The sequence below is a fragment of the Somniosus microcephalus genome, chromosome 2 (genome assembly GCF_052327205.1).
Source record: "Somniosus microcephalus isolate GS21.2 chromosome 2, FLI_Smic_1.0, whole genome shotgun sequence".
NCBI lineage: Eukaryota > Metazoa > Chordata > Chondrichthyes > Squaliformes > Somniosidae > Somniosus > Somniosus microcephalus.
Window position 1 is genome coordinate 27740223 of NC_140988.1, and position 25249 is coordinate 27765471.

The window sequence follows — 25249 nt, forward strand, 5'->3', positions numbered from 1 at the left end:
CTTCCTAACTGCTTGCTGCACCTGCATGTTTGCTTTCAGTGACTGGTGCACAAGGACACCCAGGTCCCTTTGTACATCAACATTTCCCAATCTATCACCATTTAAAATAATACTCTGCCTTTCTGTTTTTCCTACCAAAGTGGATGCTATGTGTGACAGGTTGAAGGGGGCCTACCAGCAACCGGGGCGGCGCAAATTAAAGGGGAGGTACCGGGCGGCCATTTTTGTTGCTGGTCGCCTGCCCCCGTTGCTATCCCCGGCCTCCTGTGCAGCCCCCCACGGGGTGCTGGCACGCCAATCCCTGGTGGCCCAGCTGGGCACCAGGTTGCGCTACGCTAGGCACTTGCACATAGCACCGCGATATTCACTCGCAGCGCCCCAAGAGGGAGACGAGGCACTTCCAGTAGCGCCCCACCTCCCTCTTGGTGCGCTACCGATGAATTTCGGGTGCGGGGGTGCTAACTTTTTCAGGGCGCGACCCAATTTTGCCCCCATAATGTTTAGGATAAGGAAAGAGAAAGAGTAACAATAGTATTACACCATTAAACTTGGGAAAGAGGATGCACTCATAGGTAAGTGGGAAATGGGCTAAAGAAAACGGGGCAGAGCGTAGCTAAATGGAAGAGACTTAAAAAGGTCAGAGAGAGGCAGTAGTGGTATGTATAACTAGGAATTGCAGGAGAAAATGTGGCTGGAAAATAAAAGCCCAGGTGAAGGGACTGTAGCAAAGTGGGCATCGTCAGAATTAGGGGTGTAATAGAATAAGAAAACAAAGGAAAGACTTGGATTTATATAGCACTTTTCACAACCTCAGGATGTCGCAAAGCGCTTTACAGCCAATCAAGCACTTTTGAAGTGTAGTCACTGTTGTAATATAGGAAGTCAGCAGCCAATTTGCGCACAGCAAGGTCCCACAAACAGCAATGTGATAATGACCAGAAAATCTGTTTTGGTGATGTGGGTTGAGGGACAAATATTGGCCAGAACATGAGGGCTCTTCTTAGAAATAGTGCCATGGGATCTTGTACATCCACCCGAGAGGGCAGATGGAGCCTCGGTTTAACATTTCATTCAAAAGATGGCACCTCCGACAGTGCAGCACTCCCACAGTACTGCACTGCAGTGTTAGCCTAGATTTTGTGCTCAAATGTAAAGCCAACAGTTGCAGGCGTGATCAGGTAATATACAATAACTAATTATGACAATTGCCATACCAGTTTGCTAACCTCAACCAAATGAAAACAAAGCACTTCCCCAAGTGGAGAGCATTACAGATGTGTTGGCAGAGCCACTGGCAGCAATACGTAGGGATCCTTCAAGAAAGGGCAGCATCGGAAAATTGGTGAACAACGAATATTTAAAACTCTTATCTAAAAGTGCTCTTATTTAAAAGGAATCTAGAGAGGACCTGGGGACTATGGACCAGTTAGTCTCACATCAGTACTGGAGAGAATTCTAGAATCAATTGTTAAGGACGTGCGCTCATCAACTTTTCAACAGGATTTCCCCTCTGCAAAAAACAATATGGTGGCCAATATACCCCAGGAACTCCTCTCTGATAGGAAACAGCATTCCTGATTCTTGACTTCTACCTGTTGCTCTCTGCCCCCCCCTCCATTTGTTTTGCTCAGTCTTATCACGGGATCTATTCTTTCCGTTACCAGTTCTGGTGGAAGGTTTACAGCTGAAATATTAATGTGTTTTTCTCTTTACAGATGCTACCGGACTGGCTGTGTGTTTCCCTATATTTGTTTGAATCTCCGCATTTTCAATTGTTTTTCTTTTTATTCGTCACTGAGCTGAAATCAATCTCAATAGCGATGAACTCAAGGAAACACATTTGGCACCTCAAGCTAGACCATTTTTTGTCCTTTTTACTGAGTGCGGTTTAAACAGAGTGCTGCGAGTTGGGTGAGTCAGGGAGTCTTAACTGTTTGCTAAAATCAAACTTTTGTTCGTTTCACATTTACTGTTACTGTTTAAAATCTAAATTTCCCAGCTTTAAGCAGGGTTATAAAGGGATATACAAGGCCTACAACTCAGAGCAGCTGAAGGCAGTTAATTAGGGAAACTAGATTAAACTGGTTCTCCTGTAGCTGGGCTCAGTAAGCGCCTTTGTTTCAGGGCGAATAAAAACAGGCTTTGCATTGCGATTTTGCACTGAGTGCGGTTTAAACAGAGTGCTGCGAGTTGGGTGAGTCAGGGAGATAGGTGAGGAGTGAAAGGAGGAGCTCCCTTGCTTCGCCTTTGTTTTTCCTAACTTTTCACCCTGTAGGAATTGGTTCTTACTTTACACCAAGGAAAGAGTCCGAGAGCGGGAGCAGTCAAACAACAACAACTGCAAAACCGCTAAAGTGACGTCACAACCAGGGAAGGAGCTGATTGGTAAGTAGGACCTGGTGAATATTTCTACAGTCTAGTCGTTAAAGAAAATGTAAGGTCTCTAGTTTAGAGTAAGTAGTGTTTAAAGGGAAGTAAGGTCCCTAGTGTATTTAATATCCTTTAATTTAAAGGAAGTGAAGGGAATAAATTAAGGGTAGGACATGGCAGGGCAGCTCGGCAGCGTGGACTGCTCCTCCTGTGCTATGTGGGAAATCAGGGACACTTTCGGTGTCCAGGGCAAACACGTGTGCAGGAAGTGTCTCCAGCTGCAGCTACTCAAAATCCGCGTTTCGGAGCCGGAGCTGCGGCTGGAGTCACTGTGGAGCATCCGCGAAGCTGAGAACTTCGTGGATAGCACGTTTAAAGAGGTGGTCACACTGCAGGTAAAGAGTGCACAAGCAGACAGGAAATGGGTGACCGCCAGACAGAGTAAAAGAACTAGGAAGGTAGTGCAGGAGTCCCCTGGGTCCATCTCCCTCTCCAACAGATTTTCCGTTTTGGATACTGCTGGGGGAGATGGTTTCTCAGGGAAATGCAGCAAGAGCCAAGTCCGTGGCACTACGAGTGGCTCAGCTGCACAGGAGGGGAGGAAAAAGAGTGGGAGAGTAATAGTGATAGGGGATTCTATCGTAAGGGGAACAGATAGACGTTTCTGTGGCCACAGACATGACTCCAGGATGGTATGTTGCCTCCCTGGTGCCAGGGTCAAGGATGTCACTGAACAGCTGCAAGGCATTCTGAAGGGGGAGGGCGAACAGTCAGAGGTCATGGTTCACATTGGTACCAATGACATGGGTAGAAAGAGGGATGAGGTCCTGCAACAAGAATTTAGGGAGCTAGGTAGCAGATTAAAAAGCAGGAATTCAAAGGTTGTAATCTCTGGATTACTCCCGGTGCCATGTGCTAGTAAGTATAGGAATAGGAGGATAGAGCAGATGAATGCGTGGCTAAAGAGTTGGTGCAGGAGGGAGGGCTTTAGTTTCCTGGATCACTGGGTCTGCTTCTGGGGAAGGTGGGACCTGTACAAGTCAGACAGGTTGCACCTGAACTGAAACGGGACCAACATCCTTGCAGGGAGGTTTTGTAGTACTGTTGGGGGGGGAGTTTAAACTAACTTAGCAGGGGGATGGGATACGGAGTGGAGCTAAAGTAGGGGGAGATGCACAACCAAATATAGAGGAAAAAACAAGTCAGTCTGGAGGGCAGTGCAAATATGTAACGGCACAAGGGAGTATGGCAAGACTGGATGGCAGATGAATTGAAGGTGTTGATGAACACATGGGAGTATGATATTGTTGCTATCACAGAGACATGGTTGAGGGAGGGGCAGGACTGGCAGCTCAATATTCCGGGGTATAGAATCTTCAGGTGAGACAAGCGGGGGGGGAGTGTGAAAGAGGGGGTGTCCCAATATTAATCAAGGAGTCAATTACTGCTGTAAGGAGGGATGATATCTTAGCAGGTTCCTCTAATGAGGCCATATGGGTAGAACTTAAAAACAAAAAGGGGGTAAGCACTTTGCTGGGAGTGTACTATAGGCCCCCAAACAGTCAGGGGAGATACAGGAACAGATATGTAGGCAAATCTCAGAGAAGTGTAGAAATAATAGGGTAATAATAGTAGGGGATTTCAACTTCCCCAATATTAACTGGGATAGTCAGAGTGTGAAAGGCTTAGAGGGTGCAGAATTCGTAAAGTGCATCCAGGAGAGCTTTTTAAGCCAGCATGTAGAAAGTCCTACAAGAGAGGGGGTGGTACTGGACCTAATTCTAGGGAATGTAGCCGGGCAAGTGGTAGAAGTGTCAGTAGGAGAGCATTTTGGTGACAGTGACCATAATTTGGTGAGATTTAAGATAGTCATGGAAAAGGACAAAGATGGACCAAAAATAAAGGTTCTAAATTAGGGCAAGGCTGATTTTAATATGATAAGGCACAATCTGGCCAAAGTGCACTGGGATCAGCTACTTGTAGGAAAATCCACATCAGAGCAGTGGGAGTCTTTCAGAAAGGAAATAGAGAGAGAACAATGCCAACATGTTCCTGTAAAGGTCAAGGGTGGGACCAACAAGGCCAGGGAACCCTGGATGTCAAGGGATATACAAGAATGGATTAGGAAAAAATGGGAGGCTTTTAGCAGATACAAAGGACTAAAAACAGTGGAAGCCCTAGAGGAGTATAGAAAGTGCAGGGGGGTACTTAAAAAAGAAATTAGGAGAGCGAAGAGGGGGCATGAAAAAACACTGGCAGGCAAAATAAAGGAAAATCCCAAGGTGTTTTAAGTATATTAAGGGCAAGAGGATAACCAGGGAAAGAGTAGGGCCCATGAGGAACCAAAGTGGCAATCTGTGTGTAGAGCTGGAAGATGTGGGTGAGGTTTTAAATGAATATTTTGCATCTGTGTTCACTATGGAGAAGGACAATGTAGGCATAGAAATCATGCAGGGGGATTGTGATATACTTGAACAAATTAGTATTGAGAGGGATGAGGTACCAGTGGTTTTAGCGGGCTTAAAAGTGGATAAATCCCCAGGCCCAGACGAGATGTATCCTAGGCTGCTGTGTGAGGCAAGGGAGGGGATTGCAGGGGCTTTGACACAAATTTTCAGAACCTCTCTGGCCACAGGGGAGGTGCCAGATGACTGGAGGACAGCTAACGTAGTACCATTATTCAAGAAAGGTAATAGGGATAAACCAGGGAATTATAGGCCAGTGAGCCCAACATCAGTGGTAGGGAAATTATTAGAAAAAATTCTGAGGGACAGAATTAGCCTCCACTTGGAGAGGCAAGGATTAATCAAGGATAGTCAGCATGGCTTTGTCAGGGGAAGATCATGTCTAACCAATTTGATTGAATTTTTTGAGGGGGTGACTGGATGTGTGGATGAGGGTAGTGCAGTTGGACTACATGGACTTCAGTAAGGCTTTTGACAAAGTCCCACATGGGAGACTGGTCAAGAAGGAAAGAGCCCACAGGATCCAGGGCAATTTGGCACATTGGATCCAAAATTGGCTTAGTGGCAGCAGGCAGAAGGTGATGGTCAAAGGTTGCTTTTGTGACTGGAAGTCTGTGTCCAGTGGTGTAGCGCAGAGATTGGTGCTGGGTCCTTTTGCTGTTTGTAGTGTACATTAATGATTTAGATATGAATGTAGGAGGTATGATCAGTAAGTTCGCAGATGACATAAAAATTGGTGGAGTGGTAAATAGCGAGGAGGGAAGCCTCAGGCTACAGGACGATATAGACGGGTTGGTCAGATGGGCAGAACAGTGGCAAATGGAATTTAACCCTGAAAAGTGTGAGGTGATGCATTTTAGCTGGGAATACACAATGAATGGTAGGACCCTCGGAAGGTCAGAGGATCAGAGGGACCTTGGTGTGCATGTACATAGATCCCTGAAGGCAGCAGGACAGGTAGATAAGGTGGTTAAAAAGGCATATTGGATACTTGCCTTCATTAGCCGAGGCATAGAATATAAGAGCAGGGAAGTTATGATGGAGCTGTACAAAACGCTAGTTAGGCCACAGCTGGAATACTGTGTACAGTTCTGGTCGTCACACTTTAGGAAGGATGTGATTGCATTGGAGAGGGTGCAGAGGAGATTCACCAGGACGTTACCTGGGCTGGAGCGTTTCAGCTATGAAGAGAGACTGGGCAGGTTGCGGTTGTTTTCCTTAGAGCAGAGAAGGCTGAGGGGGGATCTGATTGAGGTGTACAAAATTATGAGGGGCATAGATAGGGCAGATGGAAAGGAACTTTTCCCCTTAGTAGAGGGGTCAATAACCAGGGGGCATAGTTTCAAGGTAAGGGGCAGGAGGTTTAGAGGGGATTTGAGGAAAAACTTTTTCACCCAGAGGGTGGTTGGAATCTGGAACTCACTGCCTGAAAGGGTGGTAGAGGCAGGAGCCCTCACAACATTCAAGAAGCATTTAGATGAGCACTTGAAATGCCATAGCATACAAGGCTGTGGACCAAGCGCTGAAAAATGGGATTAGAATAGACAGGGCTTGATGGCTGGCACGGACACAATGGGCCGAAGGGCCTCTTTCTGTGCTGTATGACTCTATGACACTTTAAGGTATATTTTGAACTACTGAATTTAATTGTAACTATTTTCCATTATAGAACATTAATGTTCATTGTCCATATACTGATGGGCTTACTCCAAAATCAGTGTCAGTTGTGGCTCAGGGGTAGCACTCTTGCCTCCGAGTCAGAAGGTTGTGGGTTCAAATCCCACTCTAGGGACTTGAGCGCAAAAATCTAGGCTAACACTCCAGTAGAGTGCTGCACTGCCGGAGGTGCTGTCTTTCGGGTGAGACGTTAAACCGATGTGAAAGAGCCCATGGCACTATTTTGAAGAAGAGCAAGGGAGTTATCCCTGGTGTCCTGGCCAATATTTATCCCTCAATCAACATAACAAAACACATTATTTGGTCATTATCACATTGCTGCTTGTGGGAGCTTGCTACCGCAATTCCAACAGTGACTACACTTCAAAAAGTGCTTCATTGGCTGTAAAGCGCTTTGAGACATCTGGTGGTCGTGAAAGGCGCTATATAAATGCAAGTCTTTCTTCCACATGCACAGAAATCCTTGGATTGGAATTTTACACCATGATCATGCAAATACCTTTTCTACTGTGTTCCATCTTAGTACAGTGCTGTCACGGCACCTAGTACTTAAATCAATAAGAAGACAATGACCTTCTCTTTCTTTGTTTCCAAGCATTTCTATCATAATTACCATGCATGTGACACAGTACTAATGTTACTTCCTAAATCTTGTTTTATTCTTCTCACTAAGACAAACCTATATTTAAGTTTAAACATAGCACCTCCTGGACAGGAACAGCCTTAGAGCAAAAAAATTATTGACTGTGAAATAATATTGAGATTAAGAGTGGATTACGTGGTCCAGGGCCAAGCATAGTAATCTGATCAAGGTGCTGAAATGATAATCTGAGTCAATAATGGATTTCTTGATGATTTTTTTTGCATAGAGAATTGATTGGTGATAATTTTATTTGTGGGGGATATATTATTTTCCAGATGATTACACAGTGGCAATTCAGGTCAATATATAGTCCACTGTAAACAATGGTAGTCAGGTTTCTGTGAAAGTCATCCTGTGCATTGCCAGGTATGTTTCTCCTGCTCTCTCGCCCTCTCCAAATGTTTAATCAACAACTGCATTTACATAGAGCTCCTCATAGAAAAGAATGTCTGAGTGTCAGTGTAACACACATGAAAGGAAGTGCTAGAATTCAGTTTTAACATGAATTCAAATTTCCCATTTATGGAGCATATTTGCCTAAAACAGATTTAATTTAAGAAGTTAAATATGCACAAGTAAACAAAAAAGACTACACAGTAAGAACTTAATCAAATGTGGTTAAATATTAGTACTAATGTCTCTGAAGTTTGTCAGTCTAAATAACAGTTTATGTCTATATCTGGATTGGTCTGACTGCATGTTTTCTATCGGTCTCTGTGCATGTTTTTGCCTAGGTCTATTGTGATATCAAGGTCTAAAGCGATTTCCAGGCTTGATACAGTGGGGTTCTAGCAAAATGCAGTTAACAGACCCTATGCAGTACCCGAGATAAAATAACACAACAGAGCAACACTGCATGTTTAAAACAGAAACTCTTTGACTGAATACCAATGTCATACTATAATGATGTTTAATCTTGTGTTTACAGTTTGTGAGGGTGAATTACTTCCTTCACATTAAAGAATTATTTATTTTCTTCTAGAGCCACAGATTACATCTGCTGGCACGTCTGTTGTCATTGGCAAAAAAAGTTCTACAATCAGAATTAAATTACAATTATGTACTAGGCGAAAGAGTAACTTAGTGACATGAAGTACAGAAATGTAATTACAGCTCCACCTACCTGGATGTGTGTGTGCAACGTCATAAAATAGTAAACCTGAGGAACCTGCCATCAGTTTGCGTTGTAGTGAGTCTTGATCTTCCAAACACTTCAAAATTAAAAGTGGAAATATATTATTCGAGTGAAACCAGTATGTATTAGAGTATGAGACCTACTAATCAACTTTATAATAAAAGTTCTTAAATATTAAGTGAAAGAAGCTTGAGAATTAATATGGATGCAAAAAAAAACAAGACTATCACTCGTTTATAACATGGAATGGAACAATTCCTTTCCACGTTTCCATTTTCTAATATCTGCACTCACATATGCAACAGCATCGCCACCTTTCACAACCAAATCTTGATGCTGCCCCCAAACAGCGCAGGCTGCCGTGTGGCCAATGTCGGTGCCAGCGACTGGCACATCCAGATGTTCCCTGTACCCACATCCAAGGGGTCCGTTGTGCTGCTGCAGCAAATCGAGCGAACTTGCCGGACCTCTCAATTCTTGCAATTCCTTTCCAATTCTAGTTCTCCCGTGCGACAATGACTTGAAAGTATTCATCAGTGGAGACATGGCATTTGCCAGTACTACAATAGGCACCGTGTGACTGAGTGCAGTAAAGAGGAGTAGAGAGATACTGAATTTCATGGTACTGAGACCACTCGGTATGTGCACGTTGAGAGCCCTGGGCAACAGCACAAACCAGAGACATTCCCCAAACAGGAGCCAACTTGCTGTCTCTGGTTAATAGTTCGCAATAAAGCATCGCCTGGTATTCATCGGGAGTGAAGATGGAGCAGATGTAGTTCCAGGACAGATTTGCACCTTAGTCGGAGTGTCTTCAGTCCGCAGACTCTCCTGATCTGAAGAGGGCGAGTCTGGTTATCATTGCCCTCGCCGAGTGCCGGGGCTGAGACACCAACTCAGCCGCACAGAGCACTGCCATTGTCCGAGCCTGGGGAAGGGAAGGCACGTCCCGCCCTTCGCCCACGCCGATCGGACGGATTGAGGCACGCCTGCTCCTGATTGGTGAACACCGCTGCTTTCTGTATGGCTCACTCAGCTGTCAATCAGTGCCCCCCGCGGGCGGTGCCGGTACTTGTAGTCCAGCAGCGGCTGGTTCCCGGCGCCTTCCTATTGGGTAAAAGCAGAAAAGCACTACGAATCCCAGCGTCCTCTGCGGTAAGGAGCACCCCGCTGCGCTGAAAGTTGGGGGAAACTTTTATCAAAGTTGGGAATCTCTTGGATTTCCCCCCCTTTTTTGGGGGGTGGGGGAGGAATAAATTTGCTTTCAAATGAACTCTGGAATTAAAAACAATTGGGGAACAGTCCGATTCTACTCCACTCTTGGAATGACGTTGTCAAGGGGGCATAAAAAAACCAAGACCACCCAGCAGGATCTTTTAATTTGATCCAATTTGAAACGCAAGCGACGGACGCGATTGGCGCACGGAACCCAGTGAAGAGATAAATAAATATCGTCGTCGCAAAACTGTTTTGGAAAATATTTTTCCCTCATTCCTGTCACAATTTTTTTTTTCCCAGAAGCGCAAATGGCAGCGTTTCTGAGAGATCCTGCTATCTGAATGAAGGGCTTCCTTTCGACATTTGAATGGCTGCGGGCAGCTTTCACGGACTGGACTCCTGCTCGGTGAGAGCGGTGCTCAGGGTCACTTCCAGCGAGCTGCAGGTTAACCCCGGGTTACTGGCCACCGCCGTGGTGCTGGGCTTTTTATTGGGAATCGCTGGCGGAGTCCTTCTCTACATCTTTGTGTTGGAATCAGCCTTGCACAGGAAGGTAAAAGCGGATAGCAAAATACTGCGGATGCTGGAAATCCGAAATAACAACAGAAAATGCTGGAAAAACTCAGCAAGCCAGGCAACATCCGTGGAGAGAGAAACAGAGTCAACGTGCCAGGAAACTGACTAAGGGTTTCGACCTGATTGACTCTATTTCTCTCTCCACGGATGTTGCCTGACCTGCTGAGTTTTTCCAGCATTTTCTGTTGCTATTAAGGTAAAAGTGGAACTGTTACCACCCCCCCCCGCTTCGATTGACGAGTCTAACTTTCTAAACTGCGAAGAAATATAAATATCAAGAAATGCATGCATCTGCTTTACTGCCTCAAAAAAATGACCCAGGAGGCGGGGTTTGCATTTTGTTATAAATCTTAGTTTACATTTATTTCTCTTTTTTCAGGAAAACAGTTCAAATGGAACTGATGACGATTCCAATTCTGAGGATAACCAGAGTTATGAAAACAATGCTGAAGCAGTTGAAGAAAGAAGAGCTAAAGGTGGAGCTACCCCTTTTCACGAGGTGGGTCGTACTTTCTTGTTTTCCCCTTGTCCGTTGTTGTCCTAGAGAGGAATTCTTAGTTGTTTCATTTAGTTTCTGAGTCAGGAGGTTGTGGGTTCAAGTCCCACACCAGAGACTGGAGCACAAAAATCTGGGCTGACACGCCAGTGCAGTGCTGAGGGAGCGCTGCACTGTCAGAGGCGCTGTCTTTCAGATGATACGTCCATCTGCTCTCTCAGGTGGACGTAAAAGATCCCATGGCACTATTTCGAAGAGGAGCAAGGGCGTTACCCTCGGTGTCCTGGCCAACATTTATCCCTCAATCAACATCACTAAAACAGATTATCTAGTCATTATCACATTGCTGTTTGTGGGAGCTTGCTGTGCGCAAATTGGCTGCCATGTTTCCTACATTACAACAGTGACTACACTTCAAAAGTACTTCATTGGCTGTAAAGCGCTTTGGGACGTCCCGTGGTTGTGAAAGACGCTATATAAATGCAAGTCTTTTCTTTTAGTAGCAGTATAGCCATCTTACTGTAATTCTGTCTAGCCATTTACAATCTTAAAAAAGGAGAAAGGAAATCTGGAGAGCAGTTAAACTCTACCCATTGTTAATAGTAATGACACTTGGAGACACAGCTTCACCTTAGCAGCAGAATGATACATTGTGCATTACATGGTATAATGCGCCTGCCCTTATAAAACAGCCTATCATGCAACTCGCCATGAGTAACACAACAAGAGATCTGCTAGTATATAATATATTAAAAATAATGGGGCCGATTATCCTCTCCAGGCCCCTGCTGGGTGCCCAATGCTGTAGCATACTGGGGTTTAGCTGTGCATGTAAAAAGATGAGCGTGTTCCATTTTCCTCGCCTGAGCCATTTACATTGCCTGGATGTAACACTGGCATATTCCCACCAAGTAGCAGGGCCTTGCACTGGGATCAGGGAGAGGAAACAGGAGCATTCCTGTAGTCCCGAGAGCCCTGTAGCTACATTCCTGGCTGCCAGCATTGGGTTTCTTCAGTGACAACCTGAGGCCCAATGATCTCCCGAAGGAGAGGGAGAATACTTTAAATAACTTTGTCTTCTCCAGTCTGTAGGAGGTCCCAGCACAAGACCCATTGAAAATTTAAAAACTGAGATTTATATTATTTTGTTAGGCAAGGGTATTAAGTGGTACGGAACCAAGGTGGGCAGATGAAGTTAAGATACAGATCAGCCATGATCTAATTGAATGGTGGAACAGGATTGAGGGGCTGAATGGTCTACTCCTGTTCCTATGTTCTTAAGGCCCATTGCCATGTTTTTTTTGGCGCGCCCCTCTGTTTGGATGCCTTATAGGTGCATATGGAGGAAAGTGAAGCAAGGGTCTGGGAACGCACATCCCACATCATTAGAATCCTGACGCTGGGTGTTCACCTAATGCGGACACAGGTCCAGATATGTCACTGTGGGAAAGTCCCGGCATTCCCAAGGTAGTGTGGTCGGGGTGAAGACAACAACTTGTATTTATATAGCGCCATTAACATAGTAAAACATCCCAAAATGCTTCACAGGAGCATTATATAACAAAATTTGACACTGAGCCACATAAGGAGATATTAGGGCAGATGACCAAAAGCTTGGTCAAAGAGGTAGGTTTTAAGGAGCATCTTAAAAACAAGATGCAGCGGATCTCCATTCCCGTTTCCTCTTTGCTATGCCTGGGTTCTGAGCTTTCCCCAGGTGCAATGAAGAGGAAAATCTGCCTTAAATTTTCAATGGGCCTTGTGCTGGGACCTTCTACAGACTAGAGAAGACAAAAGTATTTAAAGTATTAAAGGAGGTTGGGAACCTGTGCAGGGAGACAGAGGAAAGGGAAGCAAGGATAGAAATAAAAGACAGGAAGGAGAAAAGCAAACGTGGAATGCAGAGAAATCAAGTGTGTAAATGAAACGGGGCTACAGTAAATAATAATTCTAAAAGGACTAATAGTGTTAAAAAAAACAAGCGTGAAGGCTTTGTGTCTTAATGCAAGGAGCATTCGTAATAAGGTGGATGAATTAGCTGCGCAAATAGATGTAAACGGATATGACGTAATTTGAATTACGGAGACATGGCTCCAGGGTGACCAAGGCTGGGAATTCAACATCCAGGGGTATTCAATATTCAGGAAGTGCAGGCAAAAAGGAAAAGGAGGTGGGGTGGCATTGCTGGTTAAAGGGGAGATTAATACAATAGTAAGGAAGGATATTAGCTCTGATGATGTGGAATCTCTATGGGTAGAGCTGAGAAATACCAAGGGGCAGAAAACATTAGTGGGAGTTGTATACAGACCCCCAAACAGTAATGCTGAGGTTGGGGATGGCATTAAATGGGGAAATTAGAGACGCGTGAAATAAGGGCACAGCAGTTATCATGGGTGACTTAAATCTACATATAGATTGGGCTAACCAAATTAGTAACAATACTGTGGAGGAGGAATTCCTAGAGTGTATACGAGATGGTTTCCTGGACCAATATGTCGAGGAACCAACTAGAGATCAGGTCTTGACAAAGGGGTTTTCACCCGAAACGTTGACTCTATTTTCTCTCCACGGATGTTGCCTGGCCTGCTGAGTTTTTCCAGCATTTTCTGTTATTAGAGATCAGGCCATCTTAGACTGGGTATTATGTAATGAGAAAGGATTAATTAGCAATCTTGTTGTGTGAGGCCCCTTGGGGAGGATTGATCATAATATAATAGAATTCTTCATTAAGATGGAGAGTGAAGTAGTTGACTCAGAGACTAGGGTCCTGAATTTAAATAAATGAAACTACGATGGTATGAGGCGCGAGTTGGCTAGGATGGATTGGGGAATGTTACTTAAAGGGTTGACGGTGGATAGGCAATGGCAAACATTTAAAGATCGTATGGATGAACTACAGAATTTGTTCATCCATGTTTGGCATAAAAATAAAACAAAAAAGATGACTCAACCGTGGCTAACAAGGGAAATTAGGGATAGCATAAGATACAAGGAGAGGACATAGAAATTGGCCAGAAAAAGCAGCAAACCTGAGGATTGGGAGCAGTTTAGGATTCAGCAAAGGAGGACAAAGGGATTAATTAAGAGGGGGAAAATAGATTATGAGAGTATGCTTTCAGGGAACATAAAAACTGACTGTAAAAGCTTCTATAGATATGTGAAGAGAAAAAGATTGGTGAAGTTAAGCGTAGATCCCTTGCAGTCAGAATCAGGGGAATTTATAATGGCGAACAAAGAAATGGCAGACCAATTAAATACATACTTTGGTTCTGTCTTCACAAAGGAGAACACAAATAACCTTCCAGAGATGTCGGTGAACATAGGGTCTAATGAGAGGGAGGAAGTGAATGAAATCAGTATTTGTAGGGAAATGGTGTTAGGGAAATTGACGGGATTGAAGGCCGATAAATCCCCAGGGCCTGATAATCTACATCCTAGGATACTTAAGGAAGTGGCCCTAGAAATAGATGCATTGCTGGTCATCTTCCAAAATTCTATAGACTCTGGAACAGTTCCCATGGATTGGAGGGTAGCTAATGTAACCCCACTATTTAAAAAAGGTGGTAGAGAGAAAACGGGGAATTACAGACCGGTGAGCCTGACATCGGTAATGGGGGAAAATGCTAGAGTCCATTATAAACGATGTAATAGCAGAGCACTTGGAAAACAGTGACAAAATAGGACAAAGTCAACATGGATTTACAAAAGGTAAATCATGCTTGACTAAGCTACTGGAATTTTTTGAGGATGTAACTGGTAGAATAGATAAGGGAAAACCAGTGGATGTGGTGTATTTGGATTTTCAGAAGGCTTTCGATAAGGTCCTGCATAAGAGATTGGCGTGCAAAGTTAAAGCACATGGGATTGGAGGTAAGATACTGTCTTGGATAGAGAACTGGTTGGCTGACAGGAAGCAAAGAGTTGGAATAAACGGGTCTTTTTCTGAGTGGCAGGCAGTGACTAGTGGGGTACCGCAGGGATCGGTGCTAGGACCCCAGTTATTCACAGTATATATTAATGATCTAGACGAGGGAACTAGATGTAATATCTCCAAGTTTGCAGATGACACAAAGCTGGGTGGGCATGTGTACTGTGAGGAGGATGCCGAGAAACTCCAGTATGATTTGGACAGGTTGGGTGATTGGGCAGATGCATGGCAGATGCAGTATAATGTGGATAAATGTGAAGTTATCCACTTTGGTGGCAAAAACAGGAAGACATTATTATCTGAACGGCAATAGATTGGGAAAAGGGGAAGTGCAACGAGACCTGGGCGTCCCAGTCGCTGAAGGTAAGCATGCAGGTGCAGCAGGCAGTTAAGAAGGCAAATGGTATGTTGGCCTTCATAGCGAGAGGATTCGAGTACAGGAACAAGGATGTCTTGCTGCAGTTGTACAGGGCCTTGGTGAGAACACACCTTGAGTATTGTGTGCAGTTTTGGTCGCCTTATCTGAGGAAGGATGTTCTTGCCATTGAGGGAGTGCAGCGAAGATTCACCAGACTGACACCTGGGATGGCAGGAATGACGTCTGAAGAGAGATTGGGTCGATTAGGCTTATATTCGCTAGAGTTTAGAAGAATGAGAGGGGATCTCATTGAAACTTTTAAAATTCTAACAGGACTAGACAGACTAGATGCAGGAAGGATGTTCCCGATGGCAGGGGAGTCCAGAACCAGGGGTCACAGTCTAAGGATAAGGGGTAAGCCATTTAGGACTGACATGAGGAGGAATTTCTTCACCCAGAGAGTGGTGAACCTGTGGAATTCTCTACCACAGAAGGCAGTTGAGGCCAACTTATTAAATATATTCAAGAAGGAGTTAGATATATTTCTTAAGGCTAAAGGTATCAAGGGATATGGGGAGAAAGCAGGGACAGAGTACTGAATTTGGATGATCAGCCATGACCTCATTAAATGGTAGAACAGGCTCGAGGGGCCAAATGGCCTACTCCTGCTTCTGCTCCTATCTTCTATGTTTCTATTCCCCCTCTCCTCAGGTCCCCAGGTTGTCGATGTAGTACCCCAATGCTGGCAGCCAGGAATGTAGCTACAGGGCTCTCAGTGCTGCAGGAACACTCCCAATACTTCTCCCTGATCCCAGTGCAAAGTGAGCGTTCCTCAGGTGTAACGAAGAGGAAAATCTTCTGTAGTATCTCTAGTGCACACAAGCAGGCAATTAAGAAGGCAAATGGTATGTTGGCCTTCGTGGCGAGAGGGTTCGAGTACGGTAGCAGGGCTGTCTTGCTGCAGTTGTACAGGGCCTTGGTGGGACCGCGTCTTGGGTATTGTGTGCAGTTTTTGTCGCCTTATCTGAGGAAGGATGTTCTTGACATGGAGGGAGTGCAGCGAGGGTTCAACAGGCTGATACCTGGGATGGCAGGAATGACGTATGAGGAGAGATTGGGTCGATTGGGCTTATACTCGCTGGAGTTTAGAAGAATGAGAGGGGATCTCATTGAAACTTATAAAATTCTAACAGGACTAGACAGACTAGATGCAGGAAGGATGTTCCCGATGGCCGGGGAGTCCAGAACCAGGGGTCACAGTCTAAGGATAAGGGGTAAGCCATTTAGGACAGAGATGAGGAGGAATTTCTTCACCCAGAGAGTGGTGAACCTGTGGAATTCTCTACCACAGAAGGCAGTAGAGGCCAATTCATTAAATATAATTCAAGAAGGAGTTAGATATATTTCTTAAGGCTAAAGGGATCAAGGGATATGGGGAGAAAGCAGGGACAGGGCACTGAATTTGGATGATCAGCCATGATCTCATTGAATGGCAGAGCAGGCTCGAGGGGCCGAATGGCCTACTCCTGCTCCTATCTTCTATGTTTCTGTTTCTATGTAAACATCACAATCCAGGTATCATATGTTACAGATACAAAGCCATTTAAAAATGCTGAATGCTTCTGGGCTGAAGCCTGAAGCACATTCCAGTCAGCAATGTTCCCTTGCACAAACAACTAAACTCTGATTTGATCCTTTGTTTACATAGCAACAACAAGACATTGCGGTTGTAAAGGGACACAGCACCACCACTAGCGAGAAGGTGTAATGACTACATGACAAATTTACATAAGCAGCTAACATTATAAATGTGGATTTAGGAATTTATAATGGACATATATAAAAATAAAAGGATAGTATTTATGACTTTTAAAATGGCGATTGAATTACATCCACACACCCTGGTTCAACTGTCCCCAGCCTCGAACCCCACTTTACTTGAAGACTGGACTTGCTCTTGACTTTCTGTGTGCAAAGCCACGGGAGAGATGAAATAGTATACAGGAATCCCGCCCCAACCACGGTTTTGCCATACGCGGATTTCAAGCATACATGGTTTCCTCTCTGTGACAAATTTTGCCAACCGCGGCAGTGAATTTTGCGTATACGCGGTTTTTAATTTTCAAGTTTCACGGTTCGCGCTTCCAAACACGAGACTCCATTCATCCGCGCCGCTCTTTTGAGCCTATTTACTACCACGCGTGGTCTCGCTCCACTCGTGGAAGTACTGTATGTGCGTGAACGTCTTCTCGTTGCTACCCATTTTGCCTTTAATTACAGTATATGTCGCTCCTCTGCATTCACCCCCCTCGATTGATGATCTTTCTCATTGTGTTATTTAAAATAAAGCAACTTACTTAGGCTCCGACGAGTGTAAATGCAGCCAAGTTCCCCCCTGACCCCATTTTTCCCATAAGGTGTTATATAAGCCAACTGCGGTTTTACCAATCACGGGGGTTTTCAGGGACATATCCCCTGTGGTTGGGGAGGGATTACTGTATACCACATCCAATCATGACTGGTGGTGAACAATTAAACAACTGACAGGAGGAGAAGGCTCCGTGAACATCCTCATCCACAACGATTGCTGAGCCCAGCATGTGAGGGCAAAAGAAAAGGGTGAAGCGTTTGCAATCATCTTCCGCCAGAAGTGCCAAGTAGATGATCCATCTGGGCCGACTCCTGAGGTCCCCACCATCACAGAAACCAGTCTTCAGCAAATTCGATTCACTCCACGTGCTATCAAGAAACGGCTGAGTGCACTGGATACAGCAAAGGGTATGGGCCCCAAAAACATTCCGGCTGTCATGCTGAAGATTTGTGCTCCAGAACTAGCCAAGCTATTCCAGTACATCTACAACACTGGCATCTATCCGACAGTGTGGAAAATTTCCTAGGTATGACCTGTTAACAAAAAACAGGACAAATCCAATCTGGCCAATTTGCCCCATCAGTCTAATCTCAATCATCAGCAAAGTGATGGAAGGGATCATTGAGAGTGTTATCAAGCAGCACTTACCAACAACCTGCTCACTGATGCCCAGCTTGGTTTCCGCCAGGACCAGTCGGCTCCAGACCTCATTCCAGCCTTGGTCCAAACATGGACAAAAGAGCTGAATTCTAGAGGTGAGATGAGAGTGACTGCCCTTGACATCAAGGCAGCATTTGACCGAGTGTGGCATCAAGGAGACCTAGTAAAATTGAAGTCAATGGGAATCGGGGGGGCGGGGGGGGAACTCTCCACTGGCTGGAGTCACACCTAGCAAAAAGGAAGATGGTTATGGTTGTTGGAGGGCAATCATCTCAGCCCCAGAACGTTGCGGCAGGAGTTCCTCAGGGCAGTGTCCTAGGCCCAACCATCTTCAGCTGCTTCATCAATGATCTTCCCTCCATCATAATATCAGAAGTGGGGATGTTCGCTGATGATTGCACAGTGTTCAGTTCCATTCGCAACTCCTCATAATGAAGCAGTCCGTGCCAGCATGCAGCAAGACCTGGACAACATTCAAAAGTAGCAAGTAACATTCACGCCACACAAGTGCCAGGCAATGACTAGCTCCAACAAGCGAGAATCTAACCACTGCCCCTTGACATTCAATGGCATAACCATCGCCGAATCTCCCACCATCAACACCTAGGCATCACCATTGACCAGAAACTTAACTGGACCAGCCACATAAATACTGTGGCTACAAAAGCAGGTCAGAGGCTGGGTATTTTGCAGTGAGTGACTCACCTCCTGACTCCCCAAACCTTTCCATCTACAAGGCACAAGTCAGCAGTGTGATGGAATACTCTCCACTTGCCTGGATGAGTGCAGCTCTAACAACACTCAAGAAGCTCGACACCATCCAGGACAAAGCAGCCCACTTTATTGGCACCCCATCCACCACCTTAAACATTCACTCCCTCCACCACCGTGGCTGCAGTGTGTACCATCTACAAGATGTACTGCAGCAACTCGCCAAGGCTTCTTCGACAGCACCTCCCAAACCCGCGACCTCTACCACCTAGAAGGATAAGGGCAGCAGGTGCATGGGAACACCACCATCTCCAAGTTCCCCTCCAAGTCACACAGCATCCTGACTTAGAAATATATCGCTGTTCCTTCATCGTCGCTGGTTTAAGATCCTGGAACTGCCACCCTAACAGCACTGTGGGAGTACCTTCACCACACGGACTGCAGCGGTTCAAGCAGGCGGCTCACCACCACCTCAAGGGCAATTAGGGATGGGCAATAAAGCGACACCCACATCTTGCAAATGAATTTTTTTTTTTTTTAAGTAAAATGTCTTGTGTCTAGCACAGATCCTTCACACTTTCGAGCGTTAAAAGTCTGGTTTCTTCTAAGCGGGAGCTGAAAACTTAGAAATAATTATCCATCTCAAAACTTTCCTCACCAACTGCTATTAACCTCCAATTGAAGGAACCGGGCAGCTGAAACATAAATCCATCATAGCAACAGATTAATGCATTTCACATTACTGACTATGGCCCTGATATTAACTCCACCCACCTGGTGGAAACCGGGTGTGGGGACAGTTAAAATGAGGGCAGTGACTTACCCTCTCTGATCCGGCTACCTTCCCACCGGGTCATGAAATTAACCTGCTCTTTAGAGCAGGCGAGCGAGAGAACTGCAGGAAGACAGTGGGGGTCCTTCTTTAAATATGCAGATCACCTGCCGATGACCCGATCTGCAATTTTAGTTGGAGGCCTGAGAGGGGTAACAGTGACTGCTTCCGTTTCAGGCTAGACCTGCCGGGAGGTGGATTGTGGGCCAGAAGTGGCGCAGTAATGCAAATTTTAAAATTTAATTTTAGGTTTCCTGCTGCTCCAGGCCTCGCACCCCTTCGCTTCGCCCCCGATCGCGTCCAGGGCCCTCCCACCACAACCACTTACCTGGGTCCCCAACTGTGGCTTCCTGCCGCTGAATGCCTGTTTCCACCAACCGGCCAGGTAGTGGATCTGGCTGGGTTCAGGCAGATCACCGAGGAAATGAGGCCCGGCCATTATGATCAGCCAGATCTCCACATCCCCGGACTCTCTGGGTCCACCACTCGCTTCTGGGCTCGCGCATACAGTACCCACCCTCCCTTTAAAATTGGGGCCTATAATACTTGAGGTTATAAAACAGCACATCATCCAATCATAAATAATGCTATGGGAGATCCACTAATACTTTATAAATTCATGCAAAATAATAGTTAACTACAACAGTTAAGGTAAGACACAATTCTCAATAATTTAAAGTATTATTGAAATGGAGTGTAGTCCTTGCTAATTTCAAGTTTCCATCTTGTTCAGTCTGTGGAAAATGACAGATTTTCTGGAATATACCGTTGATGCTTTTTGTAATAACTTTAATTTTTACTGTATTCTGAAATATTACGGCCTGCAAAGAATTCAGAAAATGAGTGTTGAAATAAACAGCTACTCAGTAGAAAGTTTAAAAAAACACAATTATTCACAATTGGTTTCTAAAACTGCACTCCTGTTCCCAGATCTGTTAGTATCTGCAAACTGAGCTATAGACAAAATAATGGGAACATTTAACTACACTTTAAACGTGGCCTGCATGCTCTATCATGTCCCTAAGCTCCCCACAACGATAAAGAACTTGGACACTTCAATAGTAGAACATTATGATATGCTAATATCTTTTATTTTACAGGAAAATGAAACTTCATTGGACAGTAATATAGCTGCTTTTGCACTGAAAGCAAGAGTCATATATCCCATTAATCAAAAATTCAGGGTAAGTGTCGCATTTGTTGTTCTAATCGGCGACAATTACTGCAGTACAATATCCAGTCGAAAGTTCTTTTGCTTTGCGTTCATTTGTACCTAATGTCTAGCCATATTATATTTTTAGATTTTAAAAAGCTGCATTTACTCCAAAAATAGGAGTTTGAAAATCTGGTTATGTGATTGGTTAGTTCATATTAGGTTAACAATTTAAAAGAATCAGAACCAATAATTCAATTGTCCAATTAAAAAGAACAAATTCAAAATAGAGATTCTCCACTTCTAGGATGAGCTGTTATTTCCTAAAATTTAACAATGGTGATAAATTAACAATCTTTTAGTAACGTTAATTATTAATAACAACATGTCTTTTATTTCCAGCCCCTAGCAGATGGATCATCTAATCCCTCTCTATTAGAGGACTTGAAACGGAGAGATCGGACCAAAAGAACAAAAGAAGTCTTTGTTTTATCTGGGTCTGAGTCACTTAGTCAGAAGAATGAAAGAGATTACTATTGCTTTCCAGGGAATTATTCACCACCAGATCCAAAAGCATGTAATAATAAAAATAAAATAGTTGTGATGGCAACATTCTTTTCTGAAATACTGGTATATACAAGGTAAAATATCTTCAATAACTGTAATAGACACAGATGTGTGTATATGTGTATATAATCACATGGTGTTACACACAGCGAGTCAAGACAAAATGTAGTCTTAGGTGAAACGGAGTTAGAGGCTGGGGGGATAATTGGATCAGGATGTGCAAGTGTAATTCAGACCCCATTTTAGTGTCGGACATTCTTTCTTCAAGTGAAGCAAAGTTAGAGGATGTGGGTTAATTAGAACAATATGCACAGACTTGGTTCAGTCTCCATTATAAAGCAATATATTCTGTCCTTAATTTATACATTACTTGGATTTCTTCGTATTATGTATAATTATTATTAAGTACAAAAGCTTATGGGGAAATTGGAAGCAGAGAAGTAGAGATTGGAGCAGAGTAGGTTCTCTCCAATGCAGGCTGCAATGGGAAACATAAAACTGAGGTGCTTTAGTGCCCACGGTGGCAGGCGGGTGTTACTATAGCACGACCAGTTTACACAGGCAGTTTTCATTATAAATGTAGACCTAGGAAATTATACTGGAACATGCACCAATATAGGGCTTTTAATATGTTAAAAGTACATGTGGCTAAGTCCGTAAGAGTGTTTCTGGCATTTCAAGATTTAATATTTTTACTGCTGATCATTTGTTTTTGTTTCTCCCTATTTGACAGTCCTGATGCAGAGCTTGGCCTCTACAGACTCAGTCTGCAAGTCCTGAGGCATTTAGATACAGAACTACGTCAAGAAAAATATACGGTATGTCTAAGAGTATTTGCAAGGACCATTAAGTATATGTTAAATATGTTGGCGCAGAAATTCGGCTCACCCCGGGTGAGTACACACGGGGTACTCACCCGTAGGCCGAATGGAATTGCCGGTTTCCTGCATGTACTGCGCATGCGCGGGAAACCGGCACTTCCGATCCTCTGATCTGGTTTTCCCGGGAGGGTAAGCCTGCAGGATTTACACATTTAAAAAGCAGGCGTAAGGCCTGCTTTTTGCAAGGTAAGTGGTCAATTAATGAAAATTAAAACATTTTTTCCACCGGTTTATTATTTTTAAATACTTTAAAGCAAGGTAAGTTTATTTTTAGCCCCGTTATAATATAAAATTATTTTTTTCAAAAATTTAAATTATTGTTTAAAATGGTTATTTAATGTAATTTATAGTTTATTTAAAAAGTGTTTTTTTTTTAAATTTATTTGAAGGTTTACTGCTATTTTGGGCCTGTAATATTTGTAAGTTTTGACACGTCTAACTGTCAATCTTATGAATGGGCTTTTCCCTCCTCCGATTGGTTGCCCATGGCTCACGTGATCCCAGGGGACGCATTGCACTAACTACGCCCCTGAGACACGCAAGCACAGCGCGCCGGCCTCTGGGCCAGGCCCCGGAGCGGAATTCCACAGGGCCCTACAGCTCAACTGCTGGCGCGCAAGGTAAGTGCAGGTCGGGGGCTTGCAACCGCGGGAAGCCCCCGACCCAAATTTCTGGGCCATTAACCTAGAAATCCTGGTAGCATCATTGCATTGCCAGTACTGCAGCATGGCGGGACTTCTGTCCCATCTCATCTGGCCTTGCCATGGTCCCATTCCAAATCCATAGGATAGGATCATTTGTGGGTGCCTATGCCAGTACCAGTGCTATTGGAGTGCCCCCCCCATGGACCCAGTGGAATTTCAAGGCAGCACTGCCAGGGGGGCACTGTGTTTAACACACTGTGGATTGTGTGTTACCCTGCAGTCCAGCCTCTATATTGTTCTCTATATAATGCCATGTAGATTGTAAGTCACCTTTTACATAACACACTGCAGCCTGTATATAAGAAAGACACACATGATTCAGTGATACTACAGCTGTATTTATCAGAGACTTTTACTGTCCAGGAGCTCTGAATACATCTATCTGTTTCTTTTTAAGATGTTTCTTCAGTTATTAAGAATACATCTGAATGATTTGTACTTAAAAGAGAAAATAGATGAGAAGTTCTACAGAGATTTTCTTTCCACACAAGAAAAGGTAATGTTCAGTCACACAATCCTCTCTTTTTGCATTATCAAAGTGAAAAAACATTAACTACTTGGTTTAATTTAATTTAATAGTGCAGAATTACTTTCAGCATTGTGTAAAAGTAGTAGCTCGATAACTTGAGCAAAATGCTTTACTCCCAACTACTCCGTTTGAAAGGAAAACAAAAGCTGACTTTGTCCAAGCTGAATGATTCCTTCCTTGTGGTTAAATATTACAGCTAGTGGTGGTTGTAGTAAAATGTCATTCGTTTCTGACCTTGGGGCAAATTGGTGGCAGACAGCCTTCGAGGGGTGGAGAAAATTAAAATAATTAAATAGTTAAATGTTCACATTAGATTTTGAGAATTTTAGACTAATAATATCTTGAGAGCTAAAAAAAAAATCATGTTGCTATTGACAGTGATTTCACTTGACTTCTGAAAGCTCAGGTTCTAGACAATTAAAAAAAATACATTTAAAATATAAAATTGTTTCGCAGAGAGCCCAGTAGCATAATGCTTGTATACTGACGAGTGGTTCGGTTCTGCAGTTCCCAAATTGCAATTCCATGACCTCAGCTGGGCTGTCGGGAGGAAACCCCGAGAGAAGTTGAAACATTTCTCTATAGGAAGGAAGGGCAAAGCAATGTGTGTGACTTTTGCTTACTTTCTAATGGCCAGTTTCAGAGTGGCAGTTGCAAAGACTTGGAAGCAGCTTCTCAGTCAGAAAAGGGAGGATGGCACCGGTGGAGTGACGTAAAGTGGAGGGAAACATCATTTCAGACATCATTTGTTTCAGTCAATATTAAATGTGTTGTAATTAAAATATTTGAAGTAACTTCACCTTTAATTGGACGGATGAGTCTTCAATTCTTTAAAAAGATGTGTGTCTATAATGTACGCAGTAACAACCAATTGAACTCTTCTGTTTAAAAGGAACTGGAAGAGCTGGAGAAGCAAGATCAGCCAATGTTACCTGGTGCAGCCGGCAGGAAAGACTCTTGTTATACGTTGGAGGAAATTGAAAGAGATGAACGCAATTATTTGCAATATACCATAGAACAGGTAATATTATTTAAGGGGTTTATAATGCAGTCCCCTTCTCGTGCTTGGCAGGGGTGGTGACCCGACTTTGCAAGGTCAGGTCATTTAAATCATTTGAACACACTCCCTGCGCATATTAGCCCAGGCACTGGGAGCGCGATTGAAGAGTGGCCATGTAAGGGGACAAAAATTCTTTCAGCCTTTAGAAAGATGACAATTATTAAATATGTGTCAGCCTTAACAAAGGCTGTATGGGGAGAAACAGATAGTAGGCCAAAAACAAGACACACCTGAAGTACAGATGTAAAAATGTACCTATAGGTAAGTGGCAGAGCAACATAATATCTAATCCCCTTTTTCATGGCTGACACAGTACACCAACGGCTGTATGACATGAATGCAGTAACAGTTGGCCATGTTTGGCACTCTAATATGCGCAGCTCATAAGACAGAGGTACACTATACCTTCCAGGAGGTAGCAGCCAGGCTCAACACTGTGTACAGTATCTGCAGGATGTGGGAGAAGACGGCATATTATAATGAACTTGGCAAAGTAAGATTACCCAACAGTGTCATGTACTAGATGGATGGGCCGAGATAATATGTCACAAAATTTTGCTTATCAACCTCTTCCATATCTACTGCTTGCCCATACCAGAGCATCAGATGACCTTGCAGCTCTTTCATTACATACCCATATTTTAGCAGGGAACACATTCAAGGTGCAACCAGAAAGCTTTGCCACACTAACATCTTCCAAAGCCTTCACATGTCAATCATTGTAACACAGTCATGGTCACTTATTGATACGTGGGTTGGGTATATGGCAGCTGTCGTTAATCCCCCCCTTGAGAAATGCAGCAGTACAGTGGCATTTAGCAGCGTCGTTGGTCATTCAGTGGGAAAGGAGATGAAAGTGCTGACCATGCTGACTGATTGCACCAGTTATCAGTTTGATACACGTGTGAGCAGCAT

The 25249-nt window shown here is 44.0% G+C and overlaps 2 protein-coding genes across 5 annotated transcripts in view; one reads left to right on the forward strand and one right to left on the reverse strand.

Moving 5' to 3' along the window:
* Positions 1-9280, reverse strand: part of LOC147122624 (limbin-like) — a 217747-nt gene extending 208467 nt beyond the window's left edge. For both annotated transcript variants that reach the window (XM_086007899.1, XM_086007892.1), the window contains exons 1-2: positions 8585-9280; positions 8279-8366 (exon numbers count right to left, since the gene is read on the reverse strand). In XM_086007899.1, the coding sequence (XP_085864025.1) occupies positions 8279-8366; positions 8585-8911 (415 nt within the window). In that variant the 5' untranslated portion in view covers positions 8912-9280. The remainder of the gene's footprint in view (positions 1-8278; positions 8367-8584) is intronic.
* A 142-nt stretch (positions 9281-9422) lies between these two features.
* evc (EvC ciliary complex subunit 1) overlaps positions 9423-25249 on the forward strand; it is a 61217-nt gene continuing 45390 nt past the window's right edge. For all 3 annotated transcript variants that reach the window (XM_086007921.1, XM_086007912.1, XM_086007931.1), the window contains exons 1-7: positions 9423-10061; positions 10464-10583; positions 20541-20624; positions 20996-21234; positions 21894-21978; positions 23143-23241; positions 24167-24295. In XM_086007921.1, the coding sequence (XP_085864047.1) occupies positions 9876-10061; positions 10464-10583; positions 20541-20624; positions 20996-21234; positions 21894-21978; positions 23143-23241; positions 24167-24295 (942 nt within the window). In that variant the 5' untranslated portion in view covers positions 9423-9875. The remainder of the gene's footprint in view (positions 10062-10463; positions 10584-20540; positions 20625-20995; positions 21235-21893; positions 21979-23142; positions 23242-24166; positions 24296-25249) is intronic.